At 40.0% G+C, this 18,643-nt stretch overlaps 3 protein-coding genes across 4 annotated transcripts in view; 1 reads left to right on the top strand and 2 right to left on the bottom strand.

Annotated features, from left to right (window-relative positions):
• psph (phosphoserine phosphatase) overlaps positions 1-921 on the bottom strand; it is a 10,679-nt gene extending 9,758 nt beyond the window's left edge. Inside the window, exons 1-3 of the mRNA XM_079824559.1 lie at positions 793-921; positions 288-435; positions 21-155 (exon numbers count right to left, since the gene is read on the bottom strand). Coding sequence (XP_079680685.1) covers positions 21-155; positions 288-427 — 275 coding nt within the window. The 5' untranslated portion in view covers positions 428-435; positions 793-921. The remainder of the gene's footprint in view (positions 1-20; positions 156-287; positions 436-792) is intronic.
• Positions 922-3,035: 2,114 nt separating this feature from the next.
• LOC307130569 (uncharacterized protein) lies at positions 3,036-12,215 on the top strand. Its single transcript, XM_079823608.1, has 4 exons — positions 3,036-3,301; positions 4,792-4,892; positions 7,320-7,387; positions 10,784-12,215. Exons 1-4 carry the CDS (start codon positions 3,104-3,106, stop codon positions 11,869-11,871), a joined length of 1,455 nt encoding a protein of 484 aa, XP_079679734.1. The 5' UTR covers positions 3,036-3,103; the 3' UTR covers positions 11,872-12,215.
• A 1,394-nt stretch (positions 12,216-13,609) lies between these two features.
• cep295 (centrosomal protein 295) overlaps positions 13,610-18,643 on the bottom strand; it is a 71,155-nt gene continuing 66,121 nt past the window's right edge. For both annotated transcript variants that reach the window (XM_079823785.1, XM_079823786.1), the window contains exons 30-31: positions 14,029-14,128; positions 13,610-13,743 (exon numbers count right to left, since the gene is read on the bottom strand). In XM_079823785.1, the coding sequence (XP_079679911.1) occupies positions 13,705-13,743; positions 14,029-14,128 (139 nt within the window). In that variant the 3' untranslated portion in view covers positions 13,610-13,704. The remainder of the gene's footprint in view (positions 13,744-14,028; positions 14,129-18,643) is intronic.

Here is an 18,643-nt window from a genome sequence, read left to right as displayed (position 1 = left end):
TTTCCAGAAGCGGGACTTACTTAATACCTGGCGTGAGCTGCGGCGGGTGGTCGGTGATCAGCTTGTTGACCTGTTCCCTGGAGCACTTGATGATGGCCAGCCGCTCACTGAGCGCCGTGTGGAAGGACACCGAGCCGCCCATGGCACTCCGCGTCCTGCGGACACACACACAACCTCAGGACGGGCTCTCAAACTCACGGAGTGTGTGTGTGTGTGTGTTATAACCCTAGCGTTCACCGTGACAGCAACGCTATTTGAATCTGAACATGAGAGGAGTGTTTACTGACATTTCCGTGACCGCGTCCCCGACGCCGCAGAACTTGGCGAGCTCGTCGATGCCCTCCTCGCGGATCACGGTGCTGTCCACGTCAAAGCACACGGCGTCCGCGCGCCGGAAGAGCTCCTGCGTGAGCGCCGCGGTTGTCATGGTGAAGCCTGCGCGACAGGAAACAAGAGCTAAACAGCGGCAGTGAACACCAGCGAGAGCCGCTGAATCTCGGCATAACACGAGCCCGAGTGCCAAGCGCGCGTTTGGTATGCCGCAGCATTCGCGCTCGTGCACACAACAGCGGCAGTGAAGCGTTAAACGCGCTCATTCACTCCTTCTTCTGGACAAACAGCCGGTTGTTGCGTCAGCCTCCGCTGGTTTAATGCGCGAGAGACATCAACGCGCACACACAACTTCAAACAACAATATGAAGAACTCACTTTAGTACACACTCACAATCTCTCGGTCTCTACTACTTTTCCAAAAAACACGACACTAACTGTTTTCATACTCTTGCGACTCACCTTAAAGCACGCGTCCGGATTCCTCCACACAGAGGCGAGCTCGTTTAAATAACCCTCCGCCAAACCGCTTTCACACGGATCTGAGCGGGGGCGCGCGCGGTCAACTACCATTCATTACTTCTCTGAGACGACTGTCCCGAGGCAGCCAATCAGATTGCGCTCGTGTCATTCGCAAACTACTCTGATTGGTCAGTAGTTTTCATGGCTTTGATGATGAAACGGGTCAAGCCGTAGTGTTCTTCTCATAATAACAACACTTCTATCAGTATCGTTTATAAATGACGTTTGATCTGTTAACTGAGTTCAACTAAATAAATATACAAAATAAAGAGTTATTAAATAAACTACTTTTAAGGCACTACGTTTAAAATAAAGCTACTACTCGACCGTGTCTGTATGTTTTTTCCTTCTGTAATTTCGAACTTATTTCCAATTAGAGATGGTGGAAGACACACACACACACACACACACACACACACACACACACACACACACACACACACACACACACACACACACACACACACACACACACACACACACACACACACACACACACACACACACACACACACACACACACAATCTCTGTCTCTCTCTGTCTCTCTCTCTCTCTCACACACACACACACACACACACACACACAATCTCTGTCTCTCTCTGTCTCTCTCTCTCTCACACACACACACACACACTCACACTCACACTCTGTGAAACTAGAATCGACTTTGTTGAATGTAAGAGAAATGTGGAGAATTTTGTAGAAGAGATTAAAGACGAGGACACAAGTTTTTATTTTTTAAGTTGGACTGGAGTAAAGTGCAAACAGATTTTAAAGAATGAAGAGTTTCAAAGGTTAAAGAAATTACAGAAAAAGAAAAGAAAGATGGAGCGTGTGAAGAGGATAAGAGGAGATGGTGGAAGAACCTAGAGTTTTTAATCAAGAAATTCTCGATCAATACAGAAATGTAAAAGATTCAAAGAAAGAGATATAAAAGAACGCTTGGAAATGGAATTGAGTAAAGAAAATAAAGACATGCGAGGAAAACTGAAAGAAATAGAAGAGGAAGAATATGAGAGGTGGTGGAGGGAGAAAAATCTGGAAAAAAGAGAGGGAAAGCTGAAGCGATAAAAGAAATAAGAGGGGAAAATGGGGAAATTGTAGAAAGGAATGGAAAAATTTTAGAAGAAATAAAGATTGTAATGAGGTGTAAGGGGCGTGGAAGAGAAGGAGAAAAAGAAACTGTTGAATCAGATAAAAGAAAAAGTGAGTGAGGAAGATAAAAAAAGAGTGTGACCAAATTGAAAGAGCAATAAATCAACTGAATAAAATTGAGTTTTGCCTATTTTCAGAAATAGTGGCGTCTTCCTTTAATGATAGCGAAGTTGTAGTTTTGCACAGGTGGTTAAGTTAGTGCCTGATTATAAAGAAAATAAATATAATATGAATAACAATCGTTTTTAATGAATATTTGTACACTTTTAGGCAGTTATTATGAGAGATGTGTGAGACTAGAGGATTAAACGCTGGTCCACCTGGAAAATATTAGTCCTTTTGCACATTTAATGTTTTGCTTTATAGTTTTTTTTTTTACAAAGGCTACGTTTAAATTAATTAATCTTGAAATGAATATTTAATTTTGGGTTTTATGGTAATCCTGAAAAACATTGCAGATCCGTCTCACATCCATTGATTTAACCCATATTAGATTACACAATTCTGTTCTTGTTGAGTTGAGCATAAAACAAGTCTTGTTTACTTTATTGGAAAACATTTCCAGCTTTTTTTGTCTGATTTGTTTCTGAATTTTGAGATTTCAGCAGCCAAAAATTAGCCTGAAATCCCACATTGATTATATTGTGATTAAAGTGTAGTTTCCAGAGCACTAATTGTTTGTTGAGCTCCAATTATGGATATCAGTACATTTGTATATTTGTTTGTCAACAATGGTAGAAATATAATGAATTTCAAAATGCATTACCGTTACCCAGATTTACATTTTCATGGGGAAAAACATCTGACCCCCAAATTACAATCTTAAAATGAGAACATGTCATGTAATTACATACACAACTCTCTAATAAGTATATAGAAAGTCCTAAAATGTGTAAAAAACCGTTTTATTTTAAACTTAAACAAGCGAGTTAACATGTAAACACGTAAACTGTTAGCCAGCTCCACTATAAGCTCCGCCTCCTCCAACGGGTTCTGGCCAATCGCAGGCGGTTGATCGTCTGCTGTCCGCCATTTTGTCTGACAAACGCTCGCTCGTGTGTGTGTTTGGCTCTTTTACCGATTTTACCGGGAGAGATGGTGAAGCGCTGTTGCTGGGGCACTTGTAACACGGACAGCCGGTACCCCGACCGGATGCGGGGGGTGCAGTTCTTCCCTTTCCCCAAACCCCGAGCACATCTTGAGAAGTGCGTGTTGTGGATTAAACTGTGCGGCAGACCTCATTCACAGCTCAACACATCTAACGTCAATAAACACACATACATTTGCTCAAAGGTAAGCCCGTCCATGCTCCAGTAGCATTAACGCATCATGCATGGATACTAGCCAGCGGTAGGAGTGACGTGAGAGGCTGCTGTTATGTGCGCATGCGCGTAAGAAGTTTAACCTGATCCACTGATTCATCGACAAGTAAAGCCACATCTCTCTCTTGCTCCAAATACAAGCAGTAACAGCGTTTTAAAGATGGACTCTGGATTTTATTTCATATATCATTATTTTATATGATCTATATATTATATAAGTATTATCCCTTAACCACACATTAACCATGGTTTTGCAACTCTAACCATTTGTGGTAAAACCGTGGTTTTCATCAATTAGCCAAAAAAACATGGTTACTACACCTTTACTACAATAAAATACATTTTCGTAAGAGATACTCCATTACAGATTAGGTAAAAAATATGAATATACAGATATGTAAAAATACGTTTTAGATTAAATATATACAATAGATGTTTTGTGCATTTTTATTGAATAATTGAAGACAACTCTTAGCTGTGTTAATTCTTTGTATTTTTTCGTAACAATCCCTTAATCTTCGTCATGACAAATCTTGCCCCCCCCCTCGAAGTCCGGTCTCCCCAAACTGTCACTTAATGATTATCCAAAGTATATGAAATATATTCATTCAAAATACGCACACATTTTTATATAATACGTACGAAAACACATTATAGTGCATAATAAAACCAATTGAACATACTTTCTTGCATATGATTAACTGTTACTTAATAAATAATAATAATAATAGCCTATTAATTGAACATCATTAATTTGAACTGAAATATTTGGACATTTAACACTTAATTTAACACATTAAAGGTGATTGAGAATGTTGGGTAAGTGCAAATGTGTATAAAATAAGCTATCAGGCTAATAATCGCTTATCTGTGTGCTATGCTAGTATTTAAGATAACTAATACAGACATTAATGGTCATTATAACATAGTTGCATGGGACCCAATTTGTCACTACACCAGATAAAATTATTGAATTATTCTACTTTATGATGCTGAAAATTATGTAACCTGTTCCTCAGATTATGTGTTTTGGTGAACACCGTTACAAAAACCACAAACTCGCATGAAAAGAGTAAAACAGCTCAACTAATAAGAGACAATGATCACCATAATGGTGACTAGATATTTTCAATACAACATCTAAACCTCTGTTAATTCTCAAAAAGCACTTCTGCAGAGCTCTTGAGAGATTTATTGTCTTCTTTTATCTTTTTCAGGCTGTGTGGCTATAAGATGTAGTTGTTGCGTTTCATTTTCTGCGAGTGCGAGCATGATGTTGACCATTACCATTGATTTTTTTGGATGAAATTTCAACATTAATTGTGGGTGATGATGATTCAATGCAGTTAACGTTGACACATTAACACTGATTTAATGTTGTTTCGATGATTGCTTGCTGTCTGTGGTGTTTCACTGTACTCAAACAGAAACAGAATAGTAAAGTTATGTTATCTGAAACAGCATTTTGTGGATGGGAAGCCCAGTGGTCAGCACCCGCACCCTGTGGACGCAGCCGTATATGCAGATGTCCTCCATCCTCCCGTGGCTCCCATACGAAAGAGGTACGAGTTCAACACAAGAGCATCGCTGACACAGAAATACATGCCATAACAACACCGCTAGTGGATGTTTTAAGGGTTGTGTATGAATGTGAGTCCATTAACACACGGTTGTCGTTTATCAACATTTCTGTGCAAAGCTACACAAAGTAAGTGTATTGTCTGCGGTAAGAATTTCTCAGTTTTGGTCACACTGAGGCTTCTAATCTGAATCTTAGGCTCTGTTTACAGCTGGTATTGAGATGTGTTTTGGTGGATCGGATCACAAGTAGACGAGAGACACATTCCCGTTCACACCTGCTGTTGTTTTCAGTCTCTTCTGTCCTGATTTCTTCGAGGGGAGGGTCTATGGGCGGGTAAATCTGAGCTTTGGATGAAATAAACTCGCGCAATTTACATATGAACACGCACAGAGACAACAAAACAGAAATCAGGAATGGTGTGAGCTAGGGCTGCGCAATATATCGAAATATCGCAAATGTACATATCACAATATGCATATCGCAAGCGTACGCAATATCTGAATGATTTTAATAGGCTACTTCACCATTGTGAAAATTGTACGTTTTATGTCGACGCATATAGCAGAGAATAGACTGAGCACAAGACTGTTACTTATATGACTTACTTAATGTTAAAAAGAGTTATTAAACGCAATAACTTGCGAAAAACAACTCCTTGCAGTCTCGCGCTGTCTGACACACACACACAATTAAATGTGCGCACAAACCATTCGTTTTTCCGTGTTTTGTTACACACTCGAACTGTCAATGCTTTCTTTTCCCAGAAAGAATGTAAAACACAAATGTTCTCAGTTTTTAAATATAATTTAAATAGATTTTACACACTTAACGCAATATCGTATTGCATATCAAATATCGCATTATTAAACAAGGATATCGCATATCGCATTTTTCTTCAATATCGCACAGCCCTAGTGTGAGCATTGCCCTACTCTTGGGCCCCAAGCAAAACCCCTGCATTCTTAAAAAAACCAAATTTTCATAAACTTAAGTAATAATTACAGTGGTTCTCAGTATGTAAGGTGCACTGCCAGTTTACTATAGGCTAATGGAATTAAAACATCAAGGAAACAAACCGCAAGTTATGAAAGACGGATATAAATATGTAAAGGGAAACCCGTTAAATTGGCAGTGAGTAAAAATCAAACCAAATTTTCATTGAGCGCTAAATAAATGCTTTTTTAATAGTAATGCTCTGACGCCTAAATTATTTACTAACGAAATGACAGCATGATAAATAAAAAAGGCATGGCTGTTTCTACCCAAATGTGTATCAAATATGGACAAACCCAACTATTGGGTTACACTTTTTATTTTTTAACCCAGCGGTTGGGTTTGTCCATTTTGACCCAAATGTTTTTAAGCATTTTTTTAGAGTGAAGAAGGCTCAGGTAAACACAAAAATGCATCAATAATTCTCTCATTGATCTACTTTTAGACTAATGGGCATTGAGTTTGTAATAGGGATCAGGGGCTCTTCATAGTTTGCGTATATAGGGGGACCGGCTCTTATGGAGAGAGAACACTGTGCTTGGTACGTTTTTCATCTTCAAACCAAATGTGGGTCTTGTGGGATTACAAATTTATACATTGTTATATCTAGGTTCCAATGTAATAAATATAGATAATGTTTTCAGTTATATTCTGTGTTTTACATTTTGAAGTAAACTTGAGGATTCTAAGGAGATTACGTCAGGCTGTATAAGTGGTTGAGACATCAAGTATTTTGTCTCTATGCACTTCCTGACTATTTACCATGACAAGTTTAGAGCAATACTGCCTGAGTGATTGGATTAGCATCTATGCATTTGAATGGCACTGTTATGCTGATTGAATCTGGACGAGAGACGCAGTTATGTAGGGTGTGTCCCTTTACCTATACAACATTTGCATTGTATTGTTCAGAGTGTCTCCTCCCCTGCTGTATAACCCCTCCCCCTGAAATGTAGATAAACTGCATTATTTTGTACTGTTAAATCAGACTGTTTTTGGACGACCTGCAGCACAGAGAGTTCTCATTAAAAGATTCACTTCTGTTTGATCCCGACATCTCCTGGTCTCTACTTCAAGAAACAACTGAAGTTCACAACAGTCTTTAGCCGACAAAGTTTACCTGGCTAGCGCACCTCCCATAATGTTCATGCATTAGGTCAGCAGGAGGAGAGGAGGAGGTCTTTAGTGGCTGTTTGAACACATTCGACATGTTACAAGCTCAAAGTGTTTTAGAGCAGTTAAACCTGTATTTAGAGTCGTCCACTTGAGATCCGATTGACCAAAACTCATCTCAGTACCAGGTGGAAGCAGAGCCACTGACTGTCCTGCAGGAACGCTGCGATGTTGATGTTTTCCTCTAAATCATTGTCACTTCAGATCGAAGGGTTTATTTCGTTGACTTTTCACACTGTAGATTACGACATAATCTGGTGAACAGCAGCCCACCCGCCCTGAAGACCACAGCCGTCGCAGTGAAGATTGGTGAGCAAACCGCTTCTAGACATCAGAGTCAGTTCAGCCAACAGTGGAAACTGAACAACCACATCACACATGTTGGCTTTCGAGTATTTGTCATTTGGATAACACTTTGTCTCATTAGTTGCATTAACATGAACTAACAATTTCACAGCATTTCTTAACCGTGGTCAATAAAAGCGTTTCCAGCACAGCATTAAAGGGGAAGTTCACCCAAACATGATTTACTCACCCTCAAGCCATCATAGGTGTAAATGACTTTCTTCTTTCTGATGAACACAATCAGAGTTATATTAATCAATGCTAATCTATGCTTTATAATGGCAGCCCAAAATTTGAAGCCCAAAAATTTGCATCCATCCATTTTAAAACTGCTCCACACGACTCCAGGGGTTAATAAAGGCCTTCTGGAGCCAATCAATGGGTTTGTGTAAGAACAATATCCATATTTAACACGTTATGAAGTCAAATATCTAGCTTCCGCCAGACCGTCTTCTGTATTCAACTTGCGCAGAAAGTGTAACTGGCTTGACGCATCACTATGACGTAGCGTAAGCGTTTTAAACTGTGAGAGTCGTTACACTTTTGGTGTAAGTTGAATCCGGAAGACGGTCTAGATATTGTACTTTATACAACAGTTCTTTCTAGTTCTCGAGAGTCGGGTGATATTCTCCCAGTAACTCTAACCGTTTCCCAGTTTGTATCCCTCCGCCTGCAACATTTCTCACAGAGAGAGTCATGATGGACGAGCAAACCTCCATCAGGTTATAGATATTACTGTTATCGTGTCACGGATTGTAGTTTTAAGAGTTTATTGGGTGAGAATGGAGTTATTTAGGGCGTTTTCACACCTGAAAGTCTGCACAGAAGTTCATGTTTTGATACTTTTTATATATTCGGTTAGTTTTGGTTTGGTTTCACATTGCAATTATGTGAGCGCACTAAAGAACTGCACATGACACACTTGCGTCCACTCGTCATCATCTCTGTGGGCGGCATCTGGACACTGATTGGTTTGTAAACGGATGTGCGTCTGACGTCAGCGTCTTTGACAAGAGTGAATGAACGGACGCATATCGTTGCCACTATTGAACACTGGCATTGCTGGACTATTTTCTTTTCGTTACGTTTAAAAGTGGACATTTCAAGCTTTATATTCACATATTTCTCATGTTTGTGAGACGAGTATCTGCTGAGTTTCAGTTTATTTGAGACGCGCTCCAGTTCACGTGCAAAGCATGTGATCGCTCCCGCGATTATTGTCTGCCATAGACTATTTGCTTCTTATTTATTAAATCCAGGCAATTATCTGATTAAACGTTGATTAAAATTAAGATACAATTTATACAAAACGAAATTCACATTAAAGAAATGCTTTCTACAAAACGAAATCAATGGTGTCAAAATCATTTCTGATCTTCTGTCTTCTGACATATTGCGCATATTTTCACTTTTCATAGCCAACATAGCCGAGATGAAATTTAAAAATAACATTATAATATTTAAACATAAACAAGAACTTCCTGTAAATGGTCTGAAAGTCCGAACCATACAGAAAATACTTTCACACTGGAAACCAACCAAACCTTTGTTCAGTTTGATCCAGACTGAAACTACCTCTTTTCGTCGGACCAAATTTCGTCTATTTGGTCCGGACCGTGGTCAAGGGAGGTTTCACACCTGTCATTTTGATTCGGACCAAATTGAAACGTCCGAAAATCCAAACAGGGTAGGTGTGGAAGGGCCCTTAGACCTCAAATGTGTGACTGGTGTATAAACACAGCGGCTGTTTTACAGTTCAGACGCTCTGACAGATGTGAGATCCAGAGAACTGTATGGAGATACTGTAGAGGTCAAACATCATCTCTGCTCTTATTCATCCATTACATGTTCCAGAGAAAACCCATTCGGCTCAAGCTTCATAACTTTATATTCAGGCTATATCTCACCTGTACTAGAGCTGCTTAAGCTAACATTTCAGTCAGATGTGCAAGTGTTGATTTCTTATTGTCTTTTATTGTTCAATAAATATGATTTTATATGAATAATAAGCTGTATTTGGTGTTGAGAAAGGGTCCGTCAGTGATGGCAATAGTCAACTTCAGTGACCGTTACGTGATTACACCATTAGATGATGACAAAGACCGTCTTTATGAGTGTTTCAGTGTGTCAATCACAAAAAGATATCGCTTTCCTCAGCCCACATTCAAACTGATTTTTTAACGGATATATAAATCGCACTGCTAACAGTGTGATATTGATCATTTATAGTGTTAAATATTAATATTTTTCTTACAAAAACACATTGCTTGGCTTCAGAAGGCCTTAATAAGCCATGTAGATATGTTTATAATGGATGGATGCAGTTTTTTGGGCTTCCATTATAAAGCTTGGAAGAGCCAGGACATTTATAATATAACTCTGATTGTGTTCGTCTGAAAGAAGAAAGTCATATACACCTCGGATGACTTGAGGGGGAGTAAATCATGGGCTGATTTTCTTTTTTGGGTGAACTAACCCTTTAACCCTCTGGGGTTCTTCATTTATGGGTCACACTCAGGACCTTCGGGTCAAAAATGACCCAGAGGGCGGGATTAAGATAAAAAAGATTTGAGTAAAATCAATGAAATATTTGTTCAATAATATTTTTTAATTTTTTTAATTTTTTATTAAAGCTGTATTTCATTTTAGAGTCAAGCTTAGGCCTCATGAAAGCATTTTTTAAATGAAATTGGTGCCATCCGGTGGACACATTGAGCATTTTTATCACACAATAGCACATTTTTTTACCATCTTGCGTTTTATAAGAAAATCGTAGCTTCATCGGAATGCTCAGAAACTTGGTGACTTTATTGGTACTTGGTATATGAACACCCCAAAAAAATTGGGGACAGGATTTGAAAAGTCTAAGTGGTCGACTTTTACACACAAATTAACGCGTGCCATTCCAAAAGCTAATTGTGTATTTGTGTGTGTGTGAGTTTTTTTGTCTGTTTTGCACTCTTGATGTTTTAGAGATTCACTCCTTCACTGTTGAGTCCTTTTTTTCTGCATCCTGGCTGATTTGTAGATTGTATGCACAAAAAAACTAATTTCCCATTCATTTCCTATGGGGGTCATTTTTGACCTGAAGGTCCTGAGTGTGACTTTTGTTTTTTATGACCACTTGACTTTTCAAATCCTGTCCCCAATTTTTTTGGGTGTTCATATACCAAGTACCAATAAAGTCACCGGACCATTCCGATGAAGCTACGATTTTTAAAGTTTAAATAAAATAAAAAATTGGGGTCAGAAATGACCGAAGAACCCCAGAGGGTTAAGTAAATGCTGTAGAAGGATTGTTCATTTCTACAGTGGCAGAATGCCGTCATCTGTATTGAAACTCTCTAAAATGCGTTACAGAATCACAGGAAGACATTTTTCCCAAGAGTGAACCTGAGGAACGAGATGAAGAGTCCCCCGTGGCGGACCGGATAAGACAGCTGGAGCAGCGAAACGCAGAGCTGCTCCAGGAAATGGCTTCGCTGAAGCGGCTGGTGGAGACCCTTCAGTCGCCGCTACAGCAAACCACACCCGAGGCGCTGCACTACTGCGGCATCCCCAACTACTCCTACTACTGCACCGGCTTCACCTATCAGCAGTTCAACAGTCTGTGTGAGGTGTTCGGCGTCCCGAACAGCGACTCGGACAGTGTCCCGCGTGAGAATATTCCCTTCACGTACAAATGCTCAGATCCGCAGATCGCAAAGATGCCTCTGCGTCAACAGCTGTTGCTCGTCCTCATGAAACTCCGGCAGGATTTTGATATGAAAGACCTGGCGTACAGATTTCAGGTGGGTGTGGAGAGCGTTTGCACCGTGTTCACTTCATGGATCGCGTACATGTCTTCTACACTCGCACAGCGGCCCATGTGGCCGCACAGGGACGTGATTTCGGAGCACACGCCTCTTACGTTCAAGTCCAGGTTTCCCACCACACTTGCCCTGCTGGGTTTCGCGGAGCTGAAAATCGAGCGGCCGAACGCTTTCCTGGTGCAGAACCAAATCTGGACCACAGACGCACTGAAGTCCCTGATCGCGGTCGACCCGCGAGGGGCCGTCCTGTACGTGTCTGCTCTATTCACAGGAGCAGAGCAGGATGTTTTCAGGCAGTGTGGTGTGATTCCCCTGCTGCAGACTCTTCTCGAGCGAGGACACTTGGTGAACGGGGATGGACTGATCGCAGACGAACGCTTCCGGCTAGATGGGGACGTCGAAAAACTGGGGCTGAAGCTCAACGTCCCGCCATGCGTGGAGTCAAAGAAACAGATGTCGGCTTTCAGCTCGCGCAAGAGCGCCGCACAGCACCAGAAGCATGTGGAGCGCGTCATCGACAAGATTAAAACTTTCAAGATCGTGTCGGGGAGGATCCCCAACTCCATGCTAAGCAACATGAATGAGATTTGGTTTGTCGTGAGCATGCTGGCAAACTTTCAGTCGGGCCATCACTAGCGGACCGACGGTTTCGTCGTTCCCTGTGCTCAAGGTTTTCCTGTCGTATTAGGTTTGTGTAATGAACATGTGCAGCTCTTCAGGTATATTGGACATGTCAGGACGTAGCTCATCACTGCTAAATAAAAGCCCCATGGGCTGATCCTCAGGACCCGAAGCGGCCCACTCTGAAGCTGCACTCAATGGGGATTGGCTGGATTTTGAAATAATGCCCAACCCATTAACAAATATGTTCCAGAGGGAGTGGACTGACATGCAGACATTAGCAGAGAAATGCATTATGATGAAGTCGTTGATTGAAATAAAACTCATTTGTTTCAATAAAGCTTTTTAGGCTCGTTACTGGATCAAAATGACTTCCTGGAGCAGGTTACAGACCCTTTTTTAAATATATAAAACTCAATTATTGCATTGTTTATGCCACTGGCTTGATGGCAGCAGTCCTGCGTTCAGATGGTTGGAGATGTAGGAGTCCTCAGGATGACCCATTAATTACGGTGAGGGTCCTAAAATTATCAACACTCAAATGTAAAGGGCTCCTATAATGCCCCTTTTAACAAGATGTAAAACAAGGCCGATGTCTCCAGAGTGTGTGTGAAGTTTTAGCTCAAAATACCCCACAGATCCTTTTTTATAGCATGTTCAAATTGTCCCGCGCCGTTTATGTGTGTCCTCCTTTAAATGCAAATGAGCTGCTGCTCCCCGCCCCCTTTCAGGAAGAGGGCGGAGCTTCAAGAGCTCATGTTAGCAGCTCTGATTACCTCACGCAGACGCACTGAAACGGTTCAGCCTTTTGTGTTCAAATCGGAGTCGGACAATGATGGAGAGACTCCAGAAGAAGAAACATGTAGAATGAGAGAGGACGTTTCTGAAGGGATAGCTGATGAGTTTATAGATTATCATGACAGAATATGCCAATCAATGACTGAATATCGTTAACTCAAAGTGTTGGTGTGGTTCTTCTCAACATGGCCTTTGTTGAGTGTTCCTGGGGGCGGGGTTTATGTACATTTCAGGGTTAGTGATGTCACTAACCCGGGAGGAAGCTTGTGTAGTCCCTACCAGCTGTTTTTTGTAGTCCTTAAAAAGCAATTTCTTTAAAAGAAAATATCTCTTGCTTTGAATTTTGAGTGTCGTAACTTTGCGGATATTGTTTATGCTCAAACACCGACATTACACACTCACTAAAGTTAAAGAAGAGAAATCATAAATCACCCCTTTAAAGGGTTAGTTCACCCTAAAATGATAATTCTGTCATTAATTCCTCACCCTCATGTCGTTCCAAACCCGTAAGACCTTCGTTCATCTTCAGAACACAAATGAAGATGTTTGTGATGAAATCTGAGAGCTTGATTTTACACATTCAAGGTACAGAACGATAGAAAAGACAAAATAAGATCCTAAAAAGAGTGATTGCCCCTTGGCTGACCGCTAGCTGGTCACACTAGTACTTCAGACACCGTCGTAACACTGTGGTTATGCAACTGGATATTTAGTGAATATGGCCCCTAGTCATCTGTACAGTCACATGATCAATGTCACCTCAAACTCATGTAGAATCTTCCCTTCGCATAAGCATGATGGGATGTTTCCCTCGCTGAGAGCTCCCCTTTAATTTCACAATGATCTGGAAATATTTGGGACGGGGACAGTCCTTTTTCCACCTACAGACGTCTTGTTTACGGTAGGTTATCGGGTTTCCAATTACACCACCTAAAAAAACGACACTGACAACTGGTAAATCAAATAACAGTTTACTTCAAATACACAACACACAGACAAACAAATAAAAGTGCTTGACATTTTAAAATCTGACCAACGCCTCCACAGACATCATGGCTTCAGTTTGGCCCTCAGCTTCTCCAGCGTCTTCTGTCAAAGATACACAGGTGCGTCACAAATCTCATCTTGACCACATGTTCATAATTCACCCCAAAAGTAAATGAATAAAACTATCCCTGTGTGTCTGTGTGTGTGTGTAACCCAAATCAGACGCCACAGCCTTGAGCAATTTTCTTAGTTTGGCTGCCAATTCATGTGTCAAACCTGAGGAAAGAGTCCTGGAGTCTGAAATTCCCATCAAGATGACTCTCGGGAGACTCGTCCAGTCACATGACCGAGATCATTGTGTGTTATGAGTGTGTGTGCTGGTCTCACCCTCTGGAAGTCTCTGGCTTTCTCCCGGTTCTTAGCGTAGGATTCCCGCCGGCTCCGGAACTCCTTCTGCTGTTTCACTTCCTCCAGCTGACTGTACAGTCTGAGGGCCAACAGGAAGTTCAGCACAAACCACTCTGATGGGGACTGATTTCACAGCAGAGCTTATTCACGCCTCCAAATCTAAAGCACGGTGTGTAGATTTTACTTCAGCCTTTAATGCTACGCAGGTTCAGTTCTTATCATCACGTCTTTATGATCATTTGGATGTAATTTCTGCCTTAATATATTGGATCAAAGACTCCCTTTCAGATGGACCTCTCAAAATGTTTATGGATATTTCCCAGAGAACTGGTTTTAAATATGGGGATCTAGAGGGTTGTGCGTTACCATTTTTATTTTCAATATGTACACCAATGAGCTGCAAATGAAGGGTTCTTTCACACTTGGTTCGATTGCTCCCCCTGCCCTGCTGGACTGTGGTCAGATTATATTATTTTGTGTCTGAAGGCACACTAAGAGCGATACAGCTGGTGTTTTTAAATATGCAGAGGACGTGGTGCTGGTGCAGCTTTGTTCAGAGTTAACTGAGTGAGCAAACTTCTATTAAAACATGATGGCCTTTGATTGGTGTAAATCGAGTCACTTTAAGAGCTAACGCACAGATCCAATATAATGATACACATGTGACTTATTTCCCAACGGTTTATGTTCAGTTAAGACACAATCGACTGTGCTTAAGTGAATACTCACCAAGACAGGCATTTTGGCGTATTTCTGTGTGAAATTGACCGTTTGTGTGTGAACCCGAAGCTAGAGGTCGATTAATGGGCATTTTTTTAATTAACTGGTATTAGCCCATTGTGCATTAGATTAGGCCGATTAATAGGCAGGCACATCTGCGAGCAGCTGAATGTTGTTGAGGAACACGTGACGCTGCCTCTTGTGGCAAGCAGATTGCCATTCCTCCGGCATAACCCTGTGATGTCCCCTCTGCCTGCTTACTTTTTGAAGACCGCTTCCTGGTAACTGCCCAAGAAAACAGTAAGGCTTAAGGGCTTTCATGCAACCGGGCCAATAACTTAAGTCAAGAAAAAAAATCTAAGGGTTCACTTCAGGAACTTTGAGGCTGTCATTAAGTATTTTCCCTTAACAGAACTTAACCCCTATGAGTCTGAGCTCTTTTGGGGCCCTTTAGAAGTTTTGACATGCTCTGACATTTGTGCTTTTTTCAGTTGATTATAAACACATTAATGGCAAAAGTGTCATTACACTGTATTCAGCACAAACTGGGCTACCATAATATGTGAGCAACATGTACATGCTTGTATTTTTGAGAGGTTTACACAAAAAAAAAAAAAAAAAAAAAATGAATGCCTCAAAACACAATAGATTTGTGTCCACAAGACTTTTGACTAACGGGCGTATTTGCCTAGAGTTTTTGCTTTAAACTGATGTGAGAATCATTGAGCCTACTCATTCACATAAAACAATATATTGATTTACATTTTGTAATTCACTTTTCCTTTACAATGGACGTATGTGAAGAGGCGTGAATGATCATGAATAATGCTGTGATTTACAGCTGAGAGAACAAATGAACCCATAATGAATGAGCTTCAGGTATGATCCCGAGGTCACTACGGCGCAGACTGGGGTCCCGAGGTCATTACCGTGGGTCCCAAATCAGCACAAGATGTCATATCTGCCATATTCGGACATTGCCTGCATCACATTTCTACAATGGAAGGTAGTGAAGGGGTGTTGTCCATCTTTTTTTACACAGTTTTATGGTCTCCCCTATAAAACGGCATTCTGAAAACGTGGTACACAAATAACAAAAAAAAAAAAAAAACTTCACCTCGCATCTAATATTTGCTTTTTTCCCCATTCCACTGCCTGCGTCTCATTTTTATTAAACGCAATATCGCATTTGTGTGTGAACAGCCGCTAAAGACTAGCGATGTGTTCAGAAAACTGGCATGAGATTCAAGCGCACAGTGGAAGTGATGAAAAAATATGAAAACTTTGTGTATTGTCAAAAATATATTTGAATAAACACCACTGTTTCACGTCAACAGGCTTATTTTGCTTGCTAAAAATGCACATCTGTAATTGCATCATTAATTAACATGAAATCATCCATCGCGTTTGAGTTCAGCTGATGACTTGGGGGACCAGGGGCCTATACCATGAAGCCGGTTTAGCTGCTAGCCAGATATGTTCAAGCTTAGTTTGTGCCAATCCTGGGTTTAAGGTACCATTAAAGTGGTTTGGCTTTTAGCAGTGTTCATCTCCATAGTAACTTACGCTCCACGGCTAACCTGCTCCAGGACAGGTTATGTTCTGGATAAGAGATCTCCAACTGAAATTAGACCAATCAGCTGTGAGCAGTGACACATATCTGATGCAATGAAGTCACTCCCCCTTTTTCTACTCCAAATTAAAAGGTCACTATAGCAAATGGCTATTAAAGACTTAAACCTCTGGCTTTTAACAATGCTTATTTATAATAATAATAATTTTGAATTATTTAAAAATAATTTATGTAATTATTATACCCTTAATCAATTACACATGTATAATTTTAGTAAATCAATCATTAATATGCATTTTGTTAACATTAAAGCTTAATTGTATGACCTTTATATAGGCTATTTATTTTAAATTCAATAACTAAAGCTATAAAAAAATACATGTGAGCATAAATGTTCAATTCTCTCTATATATCAACTAAACTAACTTCATAACTTTTACTTGCATTGACGTATAAGATTTTTCTTAAAGTTGTCCTCGACAGCTCTTTTCTTCTGTGTAAATTTGTTTAAATTCTTAATATTTTTCAATCATGTATATTCTGCAGAAGAGTGAAGCAGTGTTAATTTTGACAGCAAATTTTTATTTAGTTTTAGTCATAGTCTTTTGACTAAAATGCCATTTAGTTTTAGTCATATTTTAGTCACCTGAATTGTTTTTAGTTTTAGTCTAGTTTTAGTCGACTTAATATCATAAGATTTTAGTCGACTAAATCTACTGTAGATTTAGTCTCCTAAATTCTAATGAGTTTAGTTAAATTGTAATAGTACAATTCAAGCTCCATTTAATTTTGACATTTTGTTTTTGACATTAAAAATACACGTAAAAGAGCTCAATTCACTTTTTTTTTTTTTAAACATCTATATAGTTTTTATAACTTTATTTCTTTTAGTTAGTAGGCCATATCAGGTAAAGCTAAAGCTTCAAATAAGTTTGTTTATTTATTTTTAATTTCAGTTAACATTTATTTGATTTCAAGTAATGATTTTTTTTAAATGGTTTTAGTTAACTATTAGAACCCTGATACTTTATTGAATATGTGTCAAATATTGGTCTTTCCTCCTGACTAAGAATTAAATGAAATACAGTTTATTGTGTAACCAAATACGAATATACTGTATAATGAGTGACTTTTAAATTATAAACAAGCTCGAAATACACCGGGACTCTTATTTTGAAATGTCTGCTGCGCCTCTGTTGCAGTTGCTCATTCAAGTTCAGGAGATAAAATATGCATTGTTACAACCGTCTAAAACATATTACTATATAATCATCATAAAGTAAACATTGTCATTATTCATCAGCATTAGTTCATAAACACTGGTCTGGCATAAATGTGTGTTATTGATTGAGCCGCTGTGGAGCGCTGGATTGGGGATGCGTGAGCCTGGAGAAGCACAACAGCGCCGTGTTTTCCAGCGGTTAGATCAGCACGTTCGAATCAAATGTGCTGTGACACAGGACATCAGTTCTGACTGGATCTCTTCCCTAATCGTCCCTCCCTAACATTTTCGTCTCGTTTTTATTTGTTGAAGAAAATTACAGTAAGTTTTCGTCATAGTTTTAGTCATCGAACACTAGTTTTTATTTAGTTATCGTCTCGTTTTCGTCAGTGAAAAAAGGTTGTTGACGAAAATGATGACAAATTATTCGTCAACGAAATTAACACTGGAGTGAAGTGGATCTCACTGCTTCTCTGGTGAGAAGTGAATCTCAGTTTGACTGATCCACAGCATGTGATTGGCTGTTCACTGCTGATGTCACAGCTAAACTCCTAAACTCAGGATCAAAGCCCGAGTTGACAGAGAAAGCTGATGATCAGCTTCATGGGACCAACAAAGCCTGAATAGATTGGTTTGGTTTTGTCAACTAGAAACTAATCCTGTAACCCTGAGTTTGTTAAACTACCATCATGGTACAGGCCCCTGGTTTGATCCCTTAATTATTTTGTTGGACTAAATGGTGACTAAGGACTTTGTTGCACTGCATAATCACTGAAGAGTTTCCTTAAAAGGTCCCATGGCATGAACATTTCATTTTATGAGGTTTTTTAACATTAATATGAGTTCCCCTAGCCTGTATATGGTCCCCAAAAGTGGCTAGAAATGTTGATGGGTGTAAAACCGAGTTCTGGCTGTCTTTCTCTGCCTTTGAGAAAATGAGAGCTCAGATGAGCTCATCTGGAATTTTCCTGTTATGACGTCATACCAGGAAAGGTTACCTCCCCTTCCTCTGCAACATAATCTAACACTCATTTCAAATGCAAAGATGTCAGCCAATCACAACAGTGGGCGTTTTCACT

The sequence above is a fragment of the Gobio gobio genome, assembly GCF_949357685.1.
Source record: "Gobio gobio genome assembly, chromosome: 8".
In the NCBI taxonomy this organism is placed as follows: Eukaryota; Metazoa; Chordata; class Actinopteri; order Cypriniformes; family Gobionidae; genus Gobio; species Gobio gobio.
The sequence above is the reverse complement of the archived record's forward strand: the minus strand, read 5'-3'. Positions and strand labels throughout refer to the sequence as shown.